The 24,050-nt window shown below is 39.6% G+C and overlaps 1 protein-coding gene across 14 annotated transcripts in view; it reads right to left on the reverse strand.

The window, feature by feature from the left end:
- Positions 1–24,050, reverse strand: part of Hdac9 (histone deacetylase 9) — an 848,903-nt gene that overhangs the window by 17,167 nt on the left and 807,686 nt on the right. For all 14 annotated transcript variants that reach the window (XM_037210966.1, XM_037210967.1, XM_037210965.1 and 11 more), the window contains 2 exons: positions 19,591–19,675; positions 1,654–1,801 (listed from right to left, as the gene is read on the reverse strand). In XM_037210966.1, the coding sequence (XP_037066861.1) occupies positions 1,654–1,801; positions 19,591–19,675 (233 nt within the window). The remainder of the gene's footprint in view (positions 1–1,653; positions 1,802–19,590; positions 19,676–24,050) is intronic.

Genomic DNA, 24,050 nt, shown 5'->3' on the forward strand with positions numbered 1-24,050 from the left:
GCTTCCACTCAGCCTTCCTGTTCATCAAGACACTGCTATTCACATTCCCTACATGCCATCAGTGGAAGATTAGAGTCACTGAGAACTGAAGCTGGGTTAATTCTTACAGATTATCAGGAGCCAAGCACATGATTTACCACAGAATAAGCAAATAGGATTGTAGAGGCAGCTCCTGCCAAGGGGCTGAGATTTTTATATCGGTTGGGGTTCACAACATCTCGTATTATTGTTAATTATTCCAAGCTCTGCAATTTCATGGGCAGAATTACTTAGAATTCACTTTACCCAGGGTGGAATTCGCCTCATTTTTCTGTATTAAATGGATTCTAAAGAATAGCCTTGCTCTTTTATATCCAACACTAACAGATGTTAGTTTCCTCAGTTTTATGGCCCTCAGATGACAGACAGCTAACTGGTTTTGGCCTTGGGAATAATTGCAACACCTTTGGATTATGAACTTGGTTCAGTTCTTAGCTGGGAACAGCAGGGGGGCTAGTTCATAATATCAAAGATGTAAAATACGTTTTCCCCTTTTCTCCAGATACTACAAGAAAATGTCTTCTAATTCAGTAACATACAAGTGCTCTCCCTATTGATAATTTTCTCCTAAACTGGTTAGAGCAAGAGAAAACAGAGGCAGAAAGATGAAATCTCTTATTCAGTTTATCAACTGTTTAGGCCTAAACAAGATGTTAAATCCATTAAATTGGGAGTATCCAGCTAAGGTAAGAAAGCCAGCTCACATTCTCGTGTTTGGCAAGTGGCAGGCTCTGTGTAATGTTACTGATCCAGGGAGTGGAAGCTCCTTCTCAGAAGCAAGACCCAGAGCTTCTGCTGAGTCTTGAGTGACATATGCCCAGAGAGATGTGACCTTGCAGTCCGCTATGGAAAGCACCAGTAGAGCCGGTCACAGTGGACTGTAAAGACATATGGAATGTAGTGTTTTCATCAGGATGAGGAAATGGGCAGGAAAATGTACAAACTGACAATGGTTTCTTAAAGGGTAAACAAGCAAGCATAACCTGAGGCGATCATGACCCGCCCCACCCCAGACTAGATACATAAGAAGAGAAATGAGAACACTTTTCTTGTGTAATAGAGAATAAAATCAGGCTCATTTTTCCTACTCTTTCATGCACACTCATGTCTCCTTGGCAAGCATCTTCCATCTTTACCCATTTAGACTCAAGGAGACTCACGTATGTATGCAATTGCTGGCCCCTGACCAGCATCCCATGCAGCTTCACCTTCCTCTACTCCCTTTGTTATATCAGAAATTTCAAATGATGAGAGGAAGAAAGAGAACATCTGGGAAAACAGAGATAAGGAGGGGAAGAAGTTAAGTCCCCAAGCAGCTCTTTCCACAGTGATCGGCACTAAATTACCCAACAAGGAATGATTCTTCTCACCATCTATCTCACACTCTCTCTTTCCCTGTGAGTTCTGTGCTCCAGACCTGCTTTTCCCAGGAAGAATGAAACAATTGAGTTCTCCACAGCCTATAAGCATATACTCTGCCATCCGTGGCTTTGGAGAAAACAGGTTGAGGAAGTAGAAGAGACAGGTGAAGAAGAAGCAGGAAGAAAGTTCCAGAATGCCAGCAATGAGTCTGGACATTACTGAACACGTGATTCCCCCATACTGGGTCCATACCTGCCATCTTCCTGAGCAAATGGCTGTTCCACATCTACTGTCAGAGAGGCTAGTGCAGAAACGGTCTCTGACTCCTCTTGCAGTTGAGAACCAGGCAGAGTACAGCCCCTCGTAAAAGCCACCACCTTGATCGACTTCCAGTACTTGCCTAGAAAAAAAAAATCCACATGTTTTGTAGGAATTTTAGTTAGATCAATAGTAATCACAGTATGATTACAGGTTCAAGTCCTTTTGCTATTCCGTTGTAATTTGGTTTCTGAACTGCTGTGATTAAGTCCTTTTTGGGGGAATCTAAGGATGCCAAGTTGTGAAGTACTCATGTTCCGAAGCCAAGATCTCTGCCTTGCTTGGAAAGCAATAGAGCAAGGAATAATCCATGCTCTAACAGGCTTGCTCACAGACTGACAGATGTCCCTACAACTGAAAAGCAAACCCTAGGCATCGTGTCCTTTGGGAAAGCCTCAAGAGACCCAGGTAGAAGTCCTCTGGAGAAAAATGAATGAAACAGCAATGTTAAAAGTCGCTACTTGAACCAACTTGCTTTTTAAAAAGTTGGAATACTGAAGAAAAAGAAAACACAGAGATGCCAGCATGAATTGAACGGCATCTTTGCCAGAACAATCAGGTTTGTTAGTCCTGGATGTTCTTTCGTTCTCAACCCCAGGGTGTGTACTAGAACAATAATTGATTTAAAACTTTAATATATGCACTGGCTGATGTTGGAATTTGTCCATATGTCATATTGATCTTTCTTCTTTCCTCCTTTCCCTCTTTCCTTCCTTCCTTCCTTCTTTCCTTCCTTCCTTCCTCCCTCCCTCCCTCCCTCCCTCCCTCCTTTCTTTCTTTCTTTCTTTCTTTCTTCTCTTCCTTTTTGCTTTTTTGGCACATAAGAAGAATGGGAGGAAAGTGGGTTGTTTCTTGTAGAAATGTCAATTGGAGAAATATCCTAGAGCAGAGGCAAAGGTTTTATAGCCACTAAGACTCTTTTTATTGCATTTATTTATATTTTTAAATGTTAGTTGTTGAGTGGTCTCAAAGACTATTTCTAGACTCTGACAAGTCTGTGCAGTTTCAAACTCTCTCTGTGGGCTCACCAACAAGGAGGGAATTTGGCATGCCAAGAGTTTGCTTATTTTAAAACAAAGTATTGCTTGAAAGCAGAAGGCAGATCTACACTGAACAGCAAAGTAAGATCACATCCCACATTTTTATCTTGTGTGTAACTCTTATTAGGACTTTGTCCTTTTCAGCTCTAACATATAGAAGAAGAGTCAGTCTGTCCATCCATTCTTTCACCAGCACGATCTTCAGATGTAGGTGCCCACTACCACTACCCTTACCGTCATCACAATTCTGACTATAGTCTAGGACTCTCAAAGCTTTCAAATCTTACCAGAAAATAAGTATGCCAATGAACTCCCAAATCTTTTTGAAGATTAATGCTGCACCAGATTTTACTGACTTCACGAAAGGGATGACCCTGTTGAGGAGCTCTATTAGTTGGTAATATCAGTTCTGTAAGGTAAAAGCCTCAGAGATCTCAGAGAAGAGAGGAGTAGCATAACTTCTTATGGTGATGGCAACATAAGAGAAAGTTGCTAGGGGCAAAAATGATGCTTGAAAAACAAGCAAAAACCAATCAAACTAAAATGGAAGGAGGCACAATGCCAAGTGCCCCCAGCAGAGGAAACAGTATGTTGCATGGGTTCTGACAGCTCTGTGGCTCATTGAGGACCATCGACTGCTGGGTACAAGTATGACACAGGGTGAATCTGGAGTGCAGTTTGGTAGGCAGAGGCTAGTTATCATGCAGTTTTGAATAGGGGAGAGAGAGAGGTAAGATTTCTTTTTAAAAGTTTGCTCTGGAGAGACCACAAAAAACAGATTGACAGGTGATATGAGTGGAAACAGAAGACCAACTTCATATCTTGCCTAAGTAGAGGTAGAAAGAATGACTGTCTAAAGTCGATGAAGCTTTGAAATAAGACTGAGGAGACAGACAGGGGCTCAGGAAGGGGTATGTCTAGGCTTGTTCTTCAGCATCCCTACTGTCTTTCAACTTTGAAAGTTATTCCGATTAACAGTTCCATTCTAAGTCTTAAACTTTTCTAGATAACAATGCTGTTATTATCTCACCCAAGTCAGAATTATATACTCCACCACCAAGTAGATAGATCTGTATCAGGCCTCAGGAGGTATCATTATCAACCATTGTTTTAGCACAGGATATCCATGAAGCTAGTGCTCTACACATTTACTTGTAGACAATATGGCATATTTACAGCATCCATAGGCTTGGCTTCCCTTGCCAAGCACTGCATATGTTTCCTCAAGAAGAGAAGTCTTGACCATAAAAGAAACAGATGTATTTGTATTTACCAGATGATGAGGAAAGACAACATGAATTATAGGTAACAACTTTTAAGGGGAACGGCTAACAGTGATGGTCCTTCAAATGTTACTACATGTATATGAGTAGCAGGAAAGCCTTAAATTGGTGAAGGCTTTTTAAGATATAATTTAACATGTATAAAATATACTGCAAAGTTAAGATTAAAGCTTGACTTTTATCCAAATATATGACTTACTCATTCAGAAATAACCCAAAACTTTAAGTTCAATCTAGGCAAGACTATCAAAACAAAGAAATAGTCAACATTAGTAATACAATGATAGGCCACTATCTGTCTTCATAAAAAAGAAAAATTTAAATGGAGGCAGGTACAACCCAGACTGTGAATTATATAGTCAGCTCGAACCTTGTAATTTATGGATTATGTTTTCACATGACATGTAGATTTTTTTCTTTTCAGAAACAGATGTGCAAAAAAAATCATATCTAATGGCTTGGCAGTGATAATATCATTAGCATATAAAAGAAATGATCCAAGATTTGTTATTGGAGTTCTTAGGGACTGCTATTCATAAAGTAAAACTTTATGCATAGTAACTACTTTATGAAGTAGTAACTTGCCACTACTAGAGTGTCTCTCCTATGGCAATAAAACTGGCAGAGAAGAAGGGTTCTCCATTAAAACTGGACGAACACCATCCCTCTTCAGCCTTGTCCTTTATCCTCACTCATTTTTCCACCATGTAAATCTTCCCACTTTTCAGCACTTTTTAAAAGAAAAGAACTATTTACCCTTCATCATTCTGCATTTTTGTTTTATCTGGCAAAGGGAGAGTGAAGAATGAATCTACAATAAAAGCACAAAGTAGATAGCGGAATACAGCCAGACCAGAGCGGGAGGTGTGAAGTGAGACAGTTTTCCTGGGTCAGAGAGGATGCCAGGAAGGGTCTTACAGGGATTGTCAGACTGGAGGCAGAACTAGATTACTCTTTTGAATGGCCAATTAGAATAAACAGGTAGCTTTTGACTTATGGAGATTTGGGATGGAAATCACCCACTGACCTTGAAGTTTCTCCTTTCAGAGCCCACTGTCAGTTTGAAACTTCTGGCCCTGCAAAAGCTCTCCTTCACCATTGTGTTGAAAACCTTGGAGCTACTCAGTCAGAGATTTATAGATTTCCCTTTCTTGCCATTTGATGAGACCCCTTCACCTTTACACACCACGTTCTCCAGGTGGAATACTAGCACTGACTTCCAACCACATCCACACTCGGGAGTTGTGATAGGCCCAGATCCATGCAGCTTCTTCTATTTGCAAGTTCTCTGTAACTTCTTTTTTTTTTTTTTTCTTTTCCAAGACAGGGTTTCTCTGTGTAGCTTTGCGCCTTTCCTGGATCTCACTTTGTAGACCATGCTGGCCTCCGCTCACAGAGATTCGCCTGCCTCTGCCTCCTGAGTGCTGGGATTAAAGGCTTGTACCACCACCGCCTGGCTTCTGTTATAGCTAAATGGAGAAATTTATGAATAGCCAAAATATTGCATAGATATAAAAATAAATATACTCTTAAAATTTGACATATGATTCATGTGTTTCCATTCATTTGGCTATTTGTCCCTGTGCTTTATCCAACCTTGGTTTCAACAATTCTTGCTCATATAAACCCTCCTCTTTCTCGCTAATTAGACTCCCGGCGCTCCACCCGGGGCCTAGCCGTGGATCTCTGCATCCAGATTCCTCAGTCCTTGGATGGGGTTTCTGGCACAACTATTAGGGTGTTTGGCCATCCCATCACCATAACCAGAGTAGGTCAGTTCCGGCTGTCTCTCAACCATTGTCAGCAGTCTTTTGTGGGGGTATCTTTGTGGATTTCTGTGGGCCTCTTTAGCACTTAGTTTCTTCCTTTTCTCATGTGGTCTTCATTTACCATGGTCTCCTATTCCTTGTTCTCCCTCTCTGTTCTTGATCCAGCTGGGATCTCCTGCTCTCTTTCCCTATGAACCAAAGGCTGAGGGGCCCCCAACTAGATCAGGCCCTCTGAATAGGTGAGACAGTTGATTGGCTTGATCTCTTTGGGAGGCATCTAGGCAGTGGTACCAGGTCCTGGGCTCATTGCATGAGTTAGTTGTTTGAAACCTAGGACTTAGGCAGGGACGCTTGGCTCAGTCTGGGAGGAGGGGACTAGACCTGCCTGGACTGAGTCTACCAGGTCGATCTCAGTCCTTGGGGGAGGCTTTGCCCTGGAGGAGGTGGGAATAGGGGGTGGGCTGGGGGAAGGGGAGGGGGGCAGGAAGGGGGAGAACAAGGGAATCCGTGGCTGTTATGAATGGTATTGTAAAATAAAATAAAAGGAAAAAAAAATTTGACATATGAATTGAGTGACCGGTTAATGTTTTCATACAAATTGGAACAAGTTCACCATTAGTGGGGCAATTTTTGAAGCTAAACAGGGCTATAATAAAAATCCTATTTCATGGGTCTAAATATTTGTTGGTGAGCAAATTATTTTTTATCTGAAAGACCAATAAAGTAGTGTTATTCAAATTCTATTTTGACAGCTAAAATTCATTTTAAGAAATAAAACTTATGTAAGTCATATATATCGAAGTATAATAACCAATTTCTTTATACTGACTGTCTGAATATTAACAAATAATGAGCAAAATGTGGTACTTCAAATGAGAAATGGTTGAATAGACTGTGTATTTGAACAGATGCTGTGGACAGTGGTGCCATGGTTACAGATGCTGTGGACAGTGGTGCCATGGTTAAAGATGCTGTGGACAGTGGTGCCATGGTTACAGATGCTGTGGACAGTGGTGCCATGGTTAAAGATGCTGTGGACAGTGGTGCCATGGTTAAAGATGCTGTGGACAGTGGTGCCATGGTTAAAGATGCTGTGGACAGTGGTGCAATGGTTTTTCAAGAGTTTATAATAAAGTTTCCATAAGATCAATAAATCCCACCCCAGGTATTTACTCCAGGGAAATTAAAATTGTGCCTACACCAAATCTGCATGTGAATATTCATAAAATTTTATATAGAGTTGCCTGAACTAAAAATGATCCTGATGTTTCATATTAGGGAAATGGATAAGTAAACTGTGGTTTATCCAGACAACAGACACTACTCAACAATAAAATAAGTAAACTAGTGATACAATCAGAAGGGGTATGGGTTTTGAATGGATTTTGCCAAGTAAAACAAACCAGACTCCAACAGACACATATTTTTATTATTCCATTTATATATCTTGCTGGGAAAGCTGAAACTGTAGACTAGAGAATAAGTTAATGGTTCCCATGAATTGATAGTGATGGAGGAGATGACTGTACACAGGCAAGACTGGGGAGATTTTCACAGAGACAAGCTGGGTTCCACCAGGATGGCTCCGTCTCTCTCTGTGTGTATTTAGGTGCAAGGCCACCTGCTTTGTCACTCAAACTGTGGTTGTAAATTAGCAAATGTCAACATCCTGTCCTCAATAACCCTCCTAGTTGAACATTTTGTTTTAAAATCCGGATCTGGAATTCAGTAGAATAATCTCCAATATGCATTACTGTGTGATCAATTATCTGTTTGCCTACAACTGTCCAGATCAGTGTTTGGGAACATTGAATACAAAAATACATAAAATACAGTTTTCACTCCACACAGATATAAAGAAAATCCATGTTGGTGGAGATATGATTCTATACATTTACAGGTAATAATTATGTATATTTATAGTCATACAACTATTCATCAATAAAAATAAAATTTACAGTTTATAAATTTCTGAAAATAACTAAGGTGTGGGGAAACCCCAAATGGAAGACAAATGATAAATAATGAGAATAATTGTATCATAAAATCTTAACATTTGCATGCTGAAAGGAGGAGAGTAAAGAGCTAGCCTAAATAATTAAAAAATTAGTTTTGACTAGATGATATAAGGCTAGTAACACAAAGACTAGTCTCTTGTTTGCATCTGCTTCAGGTGGTATAGATTAGCAACTTTGAAATTGTTTCATGGGCATATGAGTTAAAGATAAGTAAATATATGATAGATGATGAGAGTCATATTGCTCACTTTTAGGGGAAGATATAATAAATAAAGAAAGGTAGAAGGCCAGAGTGAACCCTGCAGTGTTGGGTTTGAGTCAGAGGTATTGGTAGGAAATGTGTTCTACAAACACATATATTTGGCCCCAGTCATTGAGAAAGTGTGGAAGCAATGGTGCTCCAGTAGCAAGGAGAAGTACCTCAGTTTCCAAATACATTTTACTTGGAAAGGTCCAGAGCTCCTTGGAGATGGATGTAAATCCAGGATAGAGGCAGTATAATGATGACTCTCAGTGTCAAATTGAAATTTGATATCGTGACCCCACATTTCCTTCAATATTATTTTAAGAGTATTTCTGGATGAGACTAATATTTGATAAAGTAGACTCAATAATCCCCAATGTGAGTGTTTATGGAGAACACAAGGCTAACTAGGGAAGTTCTATCTGTCTCTGAGTGGGGACATCACTCTCCCACATCTGTCTTTGGACTTTATCTGGAACTCACACCAGTGAGTCTTCTAGTTCTCTGGCCTACAGACTCAGCTCAGGACTTTTACCAATTCTCCTGGCTCTTCATTTTAGCAAAACAATGTTTTGGGGATCCCATGTCTCCACAAAAGTAGAACAGACTGCTTTTTTTCCTCTGGAGAACTTAGACTAATACAGGCAGGGAAAGTAAACTAGCATGATGGAGTTCTGACTAGTCTACAAAAAGTAGGTTGACACCCAAAGCAGATGGACCTAGGTCATGGGAACCAGTCTGAAGGAGTGCTCTTCTAAAGAGACAGAGAGCTAAACTGATTTGAGTTGAGGGGATAATATTATATTGTAACCCAGAGAATAAATAGCTATGGATTTAGTAAAAATTAGTTTTTAAATAGGGTGGTATAAATGTTACTAGTGACTAGATATGATGGCATCGGTACTGGGGTGGTTCTGTCTAGGGATGTAGGAATAAGACAATAGAAATAACTAGTGTAGAACATTGGGAGGAATTATATAGTGTGTGATTGTTGCTGGAAGAATGGTTGTAAGAACACAGAATGGTGACTACTGTTTATTCTAAGCAAGGTTTGTTGCTGACATTAGAGAAATGTAAAGGGAGGTCAGAAACAAGGAGAATGAAGTTGGAAAAGGTTGTTTGAAAGGCAGAGAAGATTGACCTGAGACACACCAGGATTGTAATGGGCCCATTTGAGTTCCATGATCAGAAATGTACAATAAACTCAACCTCTGTGCTTTGCGTCCATATCTTGTAGACCTGTTTGTGCGGGTCTAGTGTTGCAAATAGTTATTTGTAGACTTTACCCAGAGCTTACATATTCTTAGATTATTAACAGAGATGGGCAGGACTGTGGCAATGAGGATTGAAAAGTAGAAAGTCGACTAATTTTAAATATTATTTCATTACTTGTATATGCAGAACTCAGCAAAGGAGAGAACTGGATGGTGAGTGAGGAGAAACGAGGATTTAAAAAATAGGAAAGAACCCAGAGACCTCCTTGTGTATGTCAAGCATGGTATGCATATGGCTAATACAGTCATGCATCCGTCCTTGCAGGGACGGGTTGGCAAGGCCAGTTTGTAATTCAGTTTTCATCCTTCCCTCACATCTGCTAAGACAATAACACATGCTCATCTGCTGTCCAGGCTCCTCTTGATTTCTTTCTTATTCTTTATTTCTGTGTTTGTCTTTTGAAAGAAAAAGAGAAGGAAGAGCCAGATTATTATTTCAGTAAAGTTTTATCCAAGACTGAAGGTGAATGACCATCTTCATCCGTTGTTACTATTATACCCTGCATATTTAACCCTAAAAATAATCCCTTTTCTTCTGCCTATTATCCCTAGTGGTACATGCCCTTGTACCAATAAAAACCAATAAAATTTGGATTTTATTAATTTCTCTAAATAGGTTATTTATTTATTTGTTTGTTTATAAAGTCCATATTTTTTTGAACCCAATATTTCTATACACTGAAGATTTAAGTTAGGGATACTTTTCTCCAGAAAGGAAGTTCACTGGCCTTTTCTTGAACCTAAGAGTTAAATAACAAAAACTTCTTTAAGACCCATCAAACTTCTATGCTGACTTTCGGCAGGTCTTCAGCACATGTGTGCATGCCAGGCTCCAGCATGCACTTCTGGATCTTACTCTTCCTGTTGATGTCACTGCTCACTGCTCCTTAGGACATTTCAACTTACTTTTCTCCATTCTGTTTCTCCATTCTGTTTTTCCACATCTTATGAGCTCAGTAATATGTTAAAATTCATTTTTTTGTACATACACTAAATCTCTTTGTTTTTAGGTGGGGCCTGTTGAAATTTCTGTTCAGTTGCATCTGAAACAGGAAGTTTGTGAGATTCTGACTTTACTTAGTAAATAGGGTGGAGACAGAGATACCTAGATAAAAAGGAAATGGACTTTGACATCACAGCCGTATAGAGGAGCAAAGTCTTAGTTTTCCTGTTTCCCTTTGAAAATACCTTCAGCAACAACATACCTGGCCTTGTGAGGTCTCCAGTAGCCATGGATGGTTTGCATTGCAGAGGTATGGGGGAACCGGACATAATATATGCAAATACACAGCAAGTGTTCTTCCCCTAAACCTGGCCTCAGCTTATGGGGCTCTGCAGGTGTAAGAGACTCACCTGCTGGGTGACAGCTTAGGATGCTCTCCTTCCCAGAGTACTCCTACTGCCCAAGAGCTTTCAGGCTCAGACAATGAAATACTTATTCATTATTTTGGTTTGATTAGTTTTGGCTTGGAAGAAAAATGAATGAAAACTTTGTAACTGCAGATGCAATTGGAAAAAATAAATTAACTAACCAAGCAAAATCTCTAAGGAGATATGGTTTTTTTGCTTTTATTTGGGTGTATTTTAGAGTTGGGGCTCCTCCACATAAGAGTCAGAGTTTTAGTGTTTTAAGAAAATGGCTAATTAGAAATTCAGAATCAACCCTGAAAGAGTCATGTGTACACATTTGACTTGGCTGTGATACAAGTGAGGGGTGGTGGGGTTAATAGTGGGAGAATGCCTAGTGCTGCTTTTCTTCACTGAAGGTCTGCCTGGCTCAGGGCGCTAACATCAAGGCCTCTGACTAAAGCCAAAGGCTCCATGACAAATCACAGCTCACACCTGACAACAGGGCAGAGACTTGAAATTCTGCCAACCCTTGCATTTTTTTCTGATTAGAGTTGTTTTACAAGTTTACAAGGGGCTCTAGAGTGGACTCAGAGCTCTGTGGCTCCTTGGAATTTGGCACTGGGCTTCCAGACCTGACTATGGTTCAACCTCAATTAGTCTGGACAACTAAAATTCCAGTTTTTAAATCAAATTGATTTTTTCCCCTTAAGTATTTCACCTTTGAAACAGATGGGAAAATGGGGAAAAGACACATGGAAAGCACAGCAGGAGTGAGTTTACTGGTGAACTGCCAGAACCCAGTGGCTCGGTGGGAAGACCTGGAGCAGATCTGATGGGTTTATGAGCTTGCTCTCCCTACTCATTAGCTGTATGGCCCAACGGAACTTAAGTAACTTGATGTCCCTCAATTTCCCTAAAGTGGCCATGAGAATAGACTCTCTTTATTGAGTTGTTGGGAAAAGTTAAAACTGTTAGTTGATATTAGTTAAGAGTCTGAGGATATAGCACATGGTAGACAATTAGCACTTATTAATTGATGTTTGGATATTCATTAATAGCTTACAACATTTGTCTTGTATGAATAATTCCAATCAGTGGCCCCCTCTGTAACTTCACAGTAGAACATAGATGCTGAGAACAAAGCTGTCATTTCGCCAACACTCAAGATTCTTAGCAAAACTTGTTCTGAAGTCCAATTTTCTTATTTCCTTCCAAACCTCTTTTTCTTTATTGACTTCAGTTTCACAAGGTAAATATTTTTATTTTCCATTTTCAAAAATCAGAAAACTGCTGGGGATGTCTTTCTGTATGCTGTGAATGTGTTGCTCTGATTGACTGATAAACAAAACACTCATTGGCCAGTAGCCAGGCAGGAAGTATAGTAGAGGTGGGATAAGCAGAGAGGAGAATTCTGGGAAGTGGAAAGATGAGTCAGGAGACACTGCCAGCTGCCGCCACCATGAGAAGTAAGATGTAAAGTCCTGGTAAGACACAGCCACATGGCAACTTATAGATTAATAGAAATGGGTTAATTTAAGCTATAAGAACAGTTAGCAAAAAGCCTGCCACGGCCATACAGTTTATAAGTAATACAAGTCTCTGTGTGTTTACTTGGGTCTGAGTGGCTGCAGGCCCTGGCAGGACTGAAGAAATCTCTAGCTACAGAAAACCTAAAAATTATCTTCTCCATGCCTACTAAGGATCCTATGCTAATTCCATTTTGAAATTGGTCCAATCAATGAGCTCTGCATATCCCCTGACCTTGGTATAGGCACAATAATTTTTTAAGATTTATCTTTGTTATTTTAAATTATGTATAGGTATGTGTGTATGTGTGTGTGTGTGTGTGCGTGTGCATGTGTGTGCGTGTGTGTGTGCATGTGTGTGTGTATGTGTGTGTGTATGTGTATGTGTGCGTGTAGGTATGTACATGAGAGTACCAATGAGCAAGGAGCCCAGACATACAGAATCCCCTGGAGCTGAAGTTTGTTGGTTTTGAGTGGTTTTGAGTTGCCTGACATGGATCCTGAAAACCAAACCCTGGTCCTCTGGAAGATCAACTAATACTCTTAACCCCTGTCCAACCTGTCTAGCTCCCACAATGATCTTCTAAATGGAGGCCTGATGATACTTCATTCTTGCTTGAAGCCAAACAATTCATTTTTGGAAGTAAAAAGTCCCTTTCTGACACTGTACCCTCTTACTCTTGCCCCTGGATCTCAGTGGGATGGAAATGGAGGAGAGAGAAAAAGAAAGATCAGAAAAAGAAAATCAAAGTGAAATAGTATGGGACAAAAACTCAGAGGAAAATTTGAGTTTGTGTGGGCATGTGGGTATGTAGTCAAGTCAACTACAAGATGACTAAGTACATGTTGAAATATAGAGAAAATGGCACTTTAAAATGTGTGCATGGGCCCTTGAGGTAAAATATTAAGTAATTTCTCTCACATCAAGAGATCTATGCAAATTCCTAGTAGATGAGAAGCTATATGGATTTTCCCCTGGTCTGTCTGATCTAAATGCCTCTTCCTGGTGGTGGAGGAAGTACAGTATCTCAGGAATGGGAGTGGGCAGCTGGAACTGCATTGCAGATGAAGGAAGAGAGTGGTTGTTACTTTCACAGCAAGTCTTATTCTAATTTAAATAGCCATTTTCATTTATCACTATCCAGATCTCTTTCACACTAAGAGACCTGCATGGCTCATATTCCAACCATTCATTCTCATGCAAGATCATCAGTGTTTATCTTGTTTTGCCAACTGGTTAACTCCTATAGGAAATAGAGTATGAATAAAATCACTAAAACTAGCCTTCCTTCATCTTTGTTTATTTATTAAAGTCAGTGTTTTCTTCAAAGGATAGTTTTTAGAACTAGAGGTTGGTTGGCCCAGGATAAGAAAGAAAACAGAAAAAAGAGAAAAGGGAAAGAAAAACTAAAAAACAGTGGAGCAAGAGGAAGTAGGAGACATTCACTCAATAACACACATACCAAGCAGAGGGCAGCAGCAGTCATGAGGGAGAGCAGGTGTCAAACTTGTCTCTTCATAGGAAAGTCTGTTTTCATTCTTATTTTCATAAAATGAGGAGTGTACGTGAGGCTTGCTTTCCACACTGTACCCAAGCACATTGCATCATTCGCCCATGTCAAAGGAAATCATCTCCTTTTTCAAATTGGCTTAAAAGTTGGGTATACTCAGAGAACTCTATACGTATTTGTCATCCCTAAGCAATATTCCACAAGTGTGTTTTTAAAACAATAGTAATTAATGTCTTAGTTACTTTCTGTTGTTGTGATAAGATTCCATAACTGAGGCAACTTATGGAAGAAAGAGTTTATTCAGACTTGTGGTTTTAAAAGGTGAGTCAATGAATGTCACGGCAGGGGGCATGGCAGCAGGCAGGCATGGCACTGGAGCAGTCGCTGAGAACTCACATCTCATCCACAAGGACGAGGTGGGGAGAAAGAGCTAACTGGAAATGGCATGGGTTTTTGAAACCTTTTAACCCCCAGTGACACAGCTCTTCCAACAAGCTCACACCCCCAGCCCTTCCCAAACATTTCCACTGACTGAGACCAAGCATTCAAACACATCGGCCTATGTGGGGCAGTCTCATTCAGACCAAAGCAACAAAATATACATGTAGGAGACATGGAGGTTTATCTTCTTTCTATGTGATGCATTTGACAAGAACATAGGATGAAACTGCACAGACTGTTCCTTCCTCATTTTGACTTAGGTTATCATTTTGCATTAGTTGGAAAAATAAAGAATACTAAAAAAAAAAAATAAATTATACAACAAAAGAAAATCCTTATAGTGGCGAGAAGACAAAAGTGAGGTTCCAGTGAGAAATTTCCACATTTCCTGTATAATTTTGCTCCTTATCCCCTTGCCCCTCTCTCCCTGACTGCCAGTAGCACCAATTTAGAAAGCAGCGTGGTGACGCTTGCTTCCCTGTTCATTCTGAAAGCTGAGAAAGTGGTTTGCTCAATGGTCATATGGCTTGGGAACAGAAGAGAGGATTATAGAGGGATCCGTATCATTTTAAAGTTTGCCACTTGGTGTTTTTCAACTTGTCAGCTCCAAACCACTACTAGATGGTTGCAGCAATTTTAAAAGAAAATTCTCAAATCTTTGGGCACACATATGCTTTCTTGATCTTAAAATCAAAAGATACTATGATTATCACATAGGAGGTCTACAAAGTTGGTTGTCATTTATAAAGTATATTTTCACTAAAAGTTTAAATGAAGGGAAACCATGTCTCTGTATTTAAACCTCTCATATTTTGAGGTTTCACACATGAAAATCAGTATCATTTGTTACATGTTTTTAGAACTTAAAATTTTACTCTTTCAAGCTGAATCACTTTAATTTTATGAAAAACTCAGTTCATGGTTCTTCCACCCTAGTCCCAGTGAAGCTGATACCGTGGACTAGCACTGGTATAAGAAGAATGGCTAGAAGATCTTGCTCCCTACCATGGGATGCAGAAGCGTGAGGAACATCAGGGTCACATGGAAACTCTGAGCTGTAAGCATGGGTTGTAGGAAAAAATGCACACACATGAGGGCCTTTTTTCCTGCTCTGGGCTGGCACTTCCTTGGCAACACTTGTTGCTGATTACTGCTGTGCCATCAAGTCCTAGACTCATCTGTGAAAAGCATTTCTTCTAAGATTAGCAGGGGAAATGGCAGCACAAAAGTAGTTTTGTGTCTTCCTGGAGGAACTGACTCCTCCTTGTGGGCTGGGAAGTGGGAAGAAGCATGATCTCATGTGGATGTTTGCTCTTCTTAAATCCTCTGGATCAAGGATGCTTGGCAGGTATACTTACATTAAGCTAACTTTAAAAAAGCAATCTAGTCTAAATAATAAAGAAATAGGACAAGAGATTATTAACTTATTTTAAAATATTTACAAAGCACCTGTGCATGCCAGTCACTGTACAAAAGTTTCAGCAATTAAGAGAAAACAAGCAAAAATATCAGTGGAACAACTTGTGGTGTGAAAAGATATAAAACTAAATGAGCACATGTTATAGGACTTCTTCAAGACTGAATACTATTCCGCTGTCTCTATATATCACATTTCTTTATCCATTCTTCCACTGATAGACACTCAGGTTTTATTCTGAATAGTGTTGTGATGAACGGTAAATGTTAATATTTTTAAAAAATATTTTTTAAAATATCCAGAAGACTAAAATAATATGTTAATTTTACTTTCAACTTTTAAAGGAAAAATAAAACTTTTAAAAATATATTGTTTGCCATACACTCCCACTTCTTTGAAAAGACAGTTGATCCTTATATACAATTCATTATCATGAGATGTAAGTAGCCTGTAATATATCAGGATGGGGGTTGCTCCACCTGCCAGGAAAAATGACGGCCCTTCTGAATCCTTATAAAGCTTTTCTCTTGAGCTGCATGAGAAATCTAAGCAAGAATAGGACCATAGGGATGATCCTGCTGCAAAATACAAAAAGGCATGTGTCCAGGCAGTGGGCCAATGCTAATCACAGCGTCCAGCACCTGCATACCCTCAGCTGGGGGGCTCAGTTCTCAAGAAGAAATTCACAGAAGGCCTGTCAGCACCTTGCTGTGTGTCTGGGGACAGAACTCTCTAGGAACGTGCCTGAATGTTTCCCACATGGCAAGGCCTACTTTCCAACATTTACATAGCTCTGAACTGCAGTACAGAAGAATCCTTCAGAACCTGGGCTAGGAGGTGGGCTAAACCTCAAACACCTCCGTGAGCTGAAAGGGGGCCCCTGTGGTGCTCAAAGGCACGTATGCAGAATAGTACACTTGTTAAAGAAAGGCTACTTTGAGGGTCCACTTCCTAGGCGTGAGGTCTGTGGCCTCAGAAGGATCCCTTACTTGGAGCACTTTTCTGCTGTGGACTCAAAATTCTTAGCAACATTCTAACAAGGAAGGGATCATGTGTTTCATGGTTTTTTGTTTTGTTTTTTAATCCCAAAGCTATGCAGCCAGGTTTGACTATTTTCCACGCAGAACCAGATTGGAAAGCCTGGTCAAGGTTCTAGAGTCATCCAGGGCACTTAGCTTGGAAAAGTGTGTTTGGATCAAGGAGAAGCAAAGGAAAGAATACACCATATTTTGTAAGATAACTGAGTATTGTGTATCAAACTCGAAGCCCATCCTTTTAATTTCCCCAGGTAGTATGAAGTTTCAGACTCTAAAATACACACTTTATCTGTTGTTCCATGGGCATTCCTCATTCTCTTCTCATTCCTTTAGTTTGAAAGAGCAGCCTAAAAGACACACACAGTTAAAACCGATAGAAATGCAGCACAGTGTGAGAGCCAGTGTGGAGGGACCAAGTCTGTGATGGTTTTTACTTCTCTCCATGCTAAGACGTCACCTCCAGACTTGGTTACTACCTCATTCCAATACCGTTCATTCCCGCTAAACCATGATTTAATTCCAGTGTGGATGATACTTCTATTACTCTTATTTTTATCATCACATCAATGGAACTGGTTATGTTACTTGAAAGGCACAGGGGAAAATGTGGGCCTCTTATTAAAAATGCTAAGAATTTTAAGACAGCAACAGCAAGAATACTGACATAAACATGGGCCATTCCAAAAAATGGAGTCTACATGACCCCAGGCCAAAGGGCCATGAAGCCTAATTCTCTCTGGCCAGATTGTAAAATACACCCTTCCTTTTTATTTTTTTTTTCATTTACTTTACACACCCACCACAATTTCCCCTCCCTCCTCTCCTCCTATTCTCCCTTTTCCTCCTACCCCCCACTCCACTCCTCCTCCATCTTCATTCAGAAAGGGGCAGGTCTCCCATGGGAGTCAACAAAGCATGGCACATCAAGTTGAGGAAGGACCAAGCTCCTCCCCTGCATCAAGGTTGGGCAAGGCAACGAGTTTGGGGATTGGATTCCCCAAAGCCAGTTCATGTGCCAGGGACAGATCCTGATCCCACTGCTACACAGCTGTCACCACATGCAGAGGGCCTAGGTTGGTCCCATGCAGGCTCCCTAGCTGTAGGTCTAGGGTCTGTGAGCTCCCACTAGCTCAGGTCAGCTGTCTCTGTGGGTTCCCCTGTCATGACCTTGACCCCTGCCCTGGCAAGCTCTGGGAGTCCTGTTGAAGGGAGAGAGGAAAGACTGTACACCCTTTCCTTAAGCAACAACTATTCAATAGGTTGCCTGGCTTGGCCTAAGACTAAGAACAGCTGAGTTAATCTTCCTGGACTTGCATGTTATTAGGTAGTAAGAATTCATGAGTAAATCCAGGCTGAATAGGTGAGAGGACAGACCATGAGCTCTTCACTAAGAGCTGATGCAAGCATTGGTTCATTATAGCAGAAGACTGCTTCCAGAAGCAGCTCCTCAGGTCTACCTCCTCTTGAGTCTAAGCTTGACATAGCAAGCCTCTTCTTTGTTGAAGAAAGAAGCTTCCTTTTTGCCATGACCTCAGTGCCTCCAGAGAGCCCTGAGCTGGAGTTAGACATTTTAGATTCCTTCACCAACTGGAAGGTAATATCCCTGAAGCCAGAGACTCTTCCACCACTTCCACCTCTTCTTTGTCTTTCTTCTCCTCTTCCTCTCTCCCCTCTCCTTTTTCCTGAACTTTATGGCTGACCAACTCATAACAAAGCCATTCTTAAATGCATGTTGTAGTGTCAGTGTTATACTCTGAAGATACACAGGGAGAATTTTGTACGAACACTCTGAGTATAATGGCCAAAGTCCTTAGAAAAAGAAAACTGCACACATGAAGCCTGCACCCTCTTTATGCAGCCAATATCCTGTACAGGGACTTTGGATAAGATCTAGATGAGCAGGAGACGCCTGTCAGAGATCACCCAAAGAGTCCCTCTAAGTGACCCAGGGTGGCATTCACATGACCCTCCTTATCTCCTCTCAAAACAAGAGTCAGACATGAGCAAGCTTTTTTACCAGAGTAGACAAGCATCCCCAAGCTTGTCTTTGGAGGCAGCCAACTCCAGTACTTTAGCTTTATCCCAGTAACTTTCCTCTCTAGTATTTAAATATTTATTTTTCTGTTCTCTGAAAATATTTGAAATTCATCACTTTGAAATTCATTCCACAGTTACATGTAGTCAATAAGATTTAGTAAATACCTATAGCACACATTCCAGGCATGTGTGAGATTTCAGTGAAGGTTTGTGTATGATATTCCTGGTACCAAACGAATGGTAATACAACACCACTCACACCCTCAGCTCCTGGTCACTGCTGTGCAAGAGAAGACCAACTCTAAGATATGGCAAAGGTTTTTCAGTAGTGTGGAAACATGCATCCATGGAAAATCGGCAAAGCTATGGGCTTCCGTGATGATCCTTAGAACTCACATTTGCAATTTGGCATTTGTCTTTGTGCTAACCTTCCTGTTAATCTATAGTGGGGGATGTTGATGTCTATGAAGGTAACTGCCTAATAAAAAAACCCACCTTACCGTGTTTGCCAAAGTAGGACTTTCTTATAATGAGACTTGCTCATTAATTTTCCTTCCATGCCAAATGTAAAGCTAGGGCACTATTGCCAAGTCCGAACACATTTAGGAGATGACTTACTCCTACTTAAAACCACTACACAGTCTACACAGTCACAGTTTCTAAATTTAGTTAGTTGCTCTAGGTCAGTGCTTGGTGTTTGAAGCAATCTTAAGTACGTAGAAAGTATGAGAAAAACAAGGTTCTAAGTCTAGATTCTGAGTTATGACACCAGTGCAAGATAAGACTATCACAGGCAGTAAATCAAGACATTTCAATAAAATATATGTGCAAATTAAAATGATTATGTTTCTCTGTGCTTTAATTCACAATATAATTCCAATGAACGTGACCTAGTTAAGGATGAAAAAGAAACTGAAGACGTACTTTGGATTTCAGTGATCCTCTGTAAAGAAGCAGCAGCATTCGTGTTTGGGATCTGGTGGAGGACATCTTCCTCAAGAGGGCCCAGCTGCAAGAACAGGAGGAAGAACATGGGCAGAACATGACTTAACAGTGAGTGACACAGCAGCAAAGCATGTGAACAAGCTCATCCTCAGGAACCTGCTCCAAGAACTGCTTAACATTTTGCTGACATCAGGTCCCTAAGTGTAGTCAGCTATATTTTGTGTCCATATGATTAAATTCCAAGGAGCTTTTCTATTGGTCACAAGATTAATGCATGAAGGCCCCGAAGCAGGTGCACATCTGTGTGTCAGTCATTTAAAATCTGAGTTATTTGTGTAATTTTTTGTAGCTTTCTCACAAACCAAATTCCATCATGAGGGTCTCTGCAGCTGGGGCCAGCGAGCAAACTCTCAGGGAAGTTCCATCAGAGCGGACAGTCTATTATTTGTGCTTCAGCAGTGCTTTTACGTGTAATTGTCTTAAACACTAAACACTTCCTGGTGGATAGTCATGAGGCATTTTTTCTTATTCTTTGAATAAAGTAGTAGCAAAATAAAAAAAATGTATTAAAGAAGCTAGAGGTAAAAAAAATAACACAGTTCCACTTAACATGAACTTTATTGAAAACCACGCTCATGTCAGCCTCAAGCATGGGATAAATTCCTTCCGTGCAAATCTATCATGATCTTCTGGAATTACACTGATTTTTCATGGAGGAATTCAGCAAACATTGCAAGAAATGCATCAGAGCTTCTGATAATTTACTGAGTATCTCTGTTAGAACCAAGTCTGGTGACACAGATCCTAGACACATGGTGATGAATGTACTGTGGGGCAGGGTGGTCGCAAAGAAAATAATCATCTCGTCTTGGGAACCCAGAAAGCAAGCAAACAATAGTTGTGAGACAATGAATCCTAAAAAAGCTGTTTTCCTAGAAAATTTCAAGTTAATAGCCTCAAATAAGAAGTGGTAGTTAAATAGAGTGGCATGAATGACCAGGAACTGCTGTCAGCAGATGGACCAAAGCACACTCATCCAAGTTTCTTCATCTGGAGGAAAAACTAAAAAAACAAACAAACAAAAAACAAAAAAAAAACCTAAGGAATTATAAATTTCCACAGCATATGTGAGTGAATCTCACCCCCAGGGTCTCTTGGAGTTGATTATTCTATACTTCAATCATGGGATTGAAAACAATAGCACCTTTCTTCCAGATGCCACAGGATAACAGAGTAGCTCGGGGATATTTATACATGAGTAAATTCACTAAATATAACTTTGTAGAGTGTTTTTCTTAGCTGCCAAAGAAAAAGCTTTAAAACAACAAAAGGTCTGTATGCAATAGTTTAGTAAGAGGAAAAACACCACTGTACCAACTCAATGTCAATGAAAGGTTGTGAAAGCCTAAACACTTAAACTTAGTTAAAGTCATTTTTTAAAAAATCAGTACTTCAGATTGTGTCTTTAAGAATATGTCATCCTGGTGATGCCTTCTTGTCTCAGAGCAGACTGAACCATAAGCGCAGGTTTCTTGGAAAATGTTTTCTGAAGTATGACAGGATTGAGAGAGCCACTTTTCTCATGCACAAACCTTCCTCCCACTCACGTCTTTCTCAGGACCTAGAGGGAAATCATTTCTAATAGCAATAAAATGTTTTGGAACACCGCTTCACGTTAGAACGTATGCATAAGATCGACAGTCAGTTCTTTCAAAAAAAAAAAAAACATTCCTTGTGACTTCAGATTAAAAAAATGCTGACAAACTGATGGTGTTGGATACTGGAGAGAAAACTAGAGGCAGATCACAAATGCAAAAACCCCAATTTTGTAACTGGAGCACACTGAGGTCTGTGGGCTTGTTTTTAAGTCTTGGGTAATATAGAAAGTATATGTGGTTCAGCGTGTTGAGAATGAAAACACAAACACATCTAAACCCACAATTTAGAGTTTTCAGTGTGATGGATAAAGCTGTGCCTACTTCTAAAAGCAACTCAGAGAATTAAGGAAATTAAATTGATCATTTAAGCCCCTCAAACCATTTCCCTGCATGTTTTAGGTGAATGTCATTTGAGGGTTTAACCTTCAGTAAATTGCCCCAATTTGTTTCATTTTGAGTGTGTACACACAGACAGGGCTGGATTCAGAGCATTCTCAATGTAGGCTCTTTATTTTCCATCAAGTAGCAGTGCAGAGAAGGCAATGGGCAGTAGTCTTTCCACTGGCAAAAAAAGCAAGCAGCGTTTATGGGCTGTTTTCCTAAAATTAAAAACTTGTATGAAGGGACCACAGAATTGAAGTGAAGGGATGTGTGTGTGTATGGGGGGGGGGTCTCTTTTTAGAGAATTTGTTGACTTAATCACTCAGAATTATGGGTAACAAAACCATCACATTGAAGTATCCACTTGATAAATATTGATGAGTACTGGTCATTATTAGTAATGTAATAACTAAGTAATGAAATAATACTAAGTAAATAGTCATTTTTAATAAGTTTAGAGCAAATATGAGAATACATGGTAAAGCTATATTAGGTATTTAGTTTGGCCAATAAGATGTAGCAACAACATTGGCTGTTGAGACTAGTTAGAATTACTAAGATATAAAAAAGAAATCTAAGCACACAGAGTGCTTTTGCATACAAAGAGTTACAGTAAGATAAGGCAGATCCAGATATGAGAACTCTTATATGCCCATCATGCTGTCTGCTGAGCAACTCCATTAAATAAAGATAATTTTCATGACGTTATTAAGATAAATTATATAAGTTGAATGTAACCGATGGACACAAAAAGCTAACAAATGATCATTTTTTTTTCTACATGTAAAATATAATCATAACCATTTCTTAATCTGATTTAGGCTCTGTGATAGAGAAACTTATTCTTCATATCTTCTACATAAAATCAAGGTGTTGTTCTACATAACAACTTCAGATGCTTGTTCAGTGTCACCTGTCACTTGATTTCCAAGGACTGCAGCGATTTTAAAACACCAGCTAGAGACAATTACTAGTGGGAGAGGGAGACTTAGAGGCCAGGAATTTGAGAGGTGGTGGAGAAAGACTGAGAGAACGTGGGAAGGGTGGGAGAGAAGATTGGGGAAATGATGTAATCATATTTTAATTAAAAATAAATTAATAAAAAAGAAAATTAAAAAATATTTTAAAAGCAGTAGCAGGAATACAAATAGAATGAGATTTGTTTTAAACTGTAAAACTTAAATTTTAGCTTAATTTGGGACAAATATGTGGTGATATATTGTGTACCCTAATAAACCTTGCCTGAGGATCACAGAACAGAGCCAGCGACTAGATTAGACATAGAGGCCAGACAGTGGTGGCACACACCCTTAATCCTATCACTCAGGAGGCAGAGATCCATCTGGACCTCTGTGAATTCAAGGCCACACTGGAATCAGAGTCAGGCAGTGGTGGCACACACCTTTAATCCCAGTGCTGGGAGGCACACAAACCTTCAATTCCAGGAAGTGACAACAGGGTGGAGAAATGTATATAAGGCATGAGGAAATAGGAACTCAACAGTTCAGCTGAGACCCTTTCATGTGAAGATTCAGAGGATTTCAGTCAGAGGATTCGTGGAGTTAGTGGGGTAAGAGTTGGTGGCTGTGGCTTGCTCTGCTTCTCTGATCTTTTAGCTTTCACCTTGATATCTGGCTCTGGGTTTTTTATTAAAAGTTCATCTAAGATTTGAACAACACAAATGAAATCTTCACCATGTGTAATACTGAATACATAGATATAGGTAGACACTTGCTAATGTGTCCAAAAGTGTTTAAAGTTTTAATGTTTAGGTTCATGCATTGAATTATTCTAGGTATCTGGTATATTCTATGATATGTTTATAAATTATCTATGTGTGTATATTTATTATTAATTAATTGTTGATTTTTTTTTGGACAGGGTTTCAACAAAACTCAGATTGACATTGGATTCATGATTCTTCTACATTCATCTCCCAACTGTTGGCAGTATAGGTTTGTGCCACCATACTCAGATGTAAATTTATTTTAAAGAGATTTTGGAGTTAATGTTAGCTTTCAGAGACTTCTAAAGATCATTCAGAATTTTCATAATATGGAAGCACTCATCCAGGTTCTCCTCATGTTTAGGTAGTTGTAGAAAATCTGCATAGACTTCAACTTTATTCCCTATTCTATTCTTTATATAAAGAGATATAGTTGATTTTTACCAACTTTTCAAATAAATTTTCATAGATTTTAGTTGCATTTTAATTGATTATTAATCTTGCTAAACAAGTATTAAACATACGTTAATGAAAATAATTTAATGGAATCTCTGCATATACAACCATATATAATAGTAAGATGCTCCTCACTCCTCTCTAATCTGTACAGTCATCTTGTTATCTCATTGTACTGTCTAATACCCACATTGTAATGTTGAAATGAAGAGTGAGAA

This window comes from Peromyscus leucopus, chromosome 14 (genome assembly GCF_004664715.2).
Source record: "Peromyscus leucopus breed LL Stock chromosome 14, UCI_PerLeu_2.1, whole genome shotgun sequence".
NCBI lineage: Eukaryota > Metazoa > Chordata > Mammalia > Rodentia > Cricetidae > Peromyscus > Peromyscus leucopus.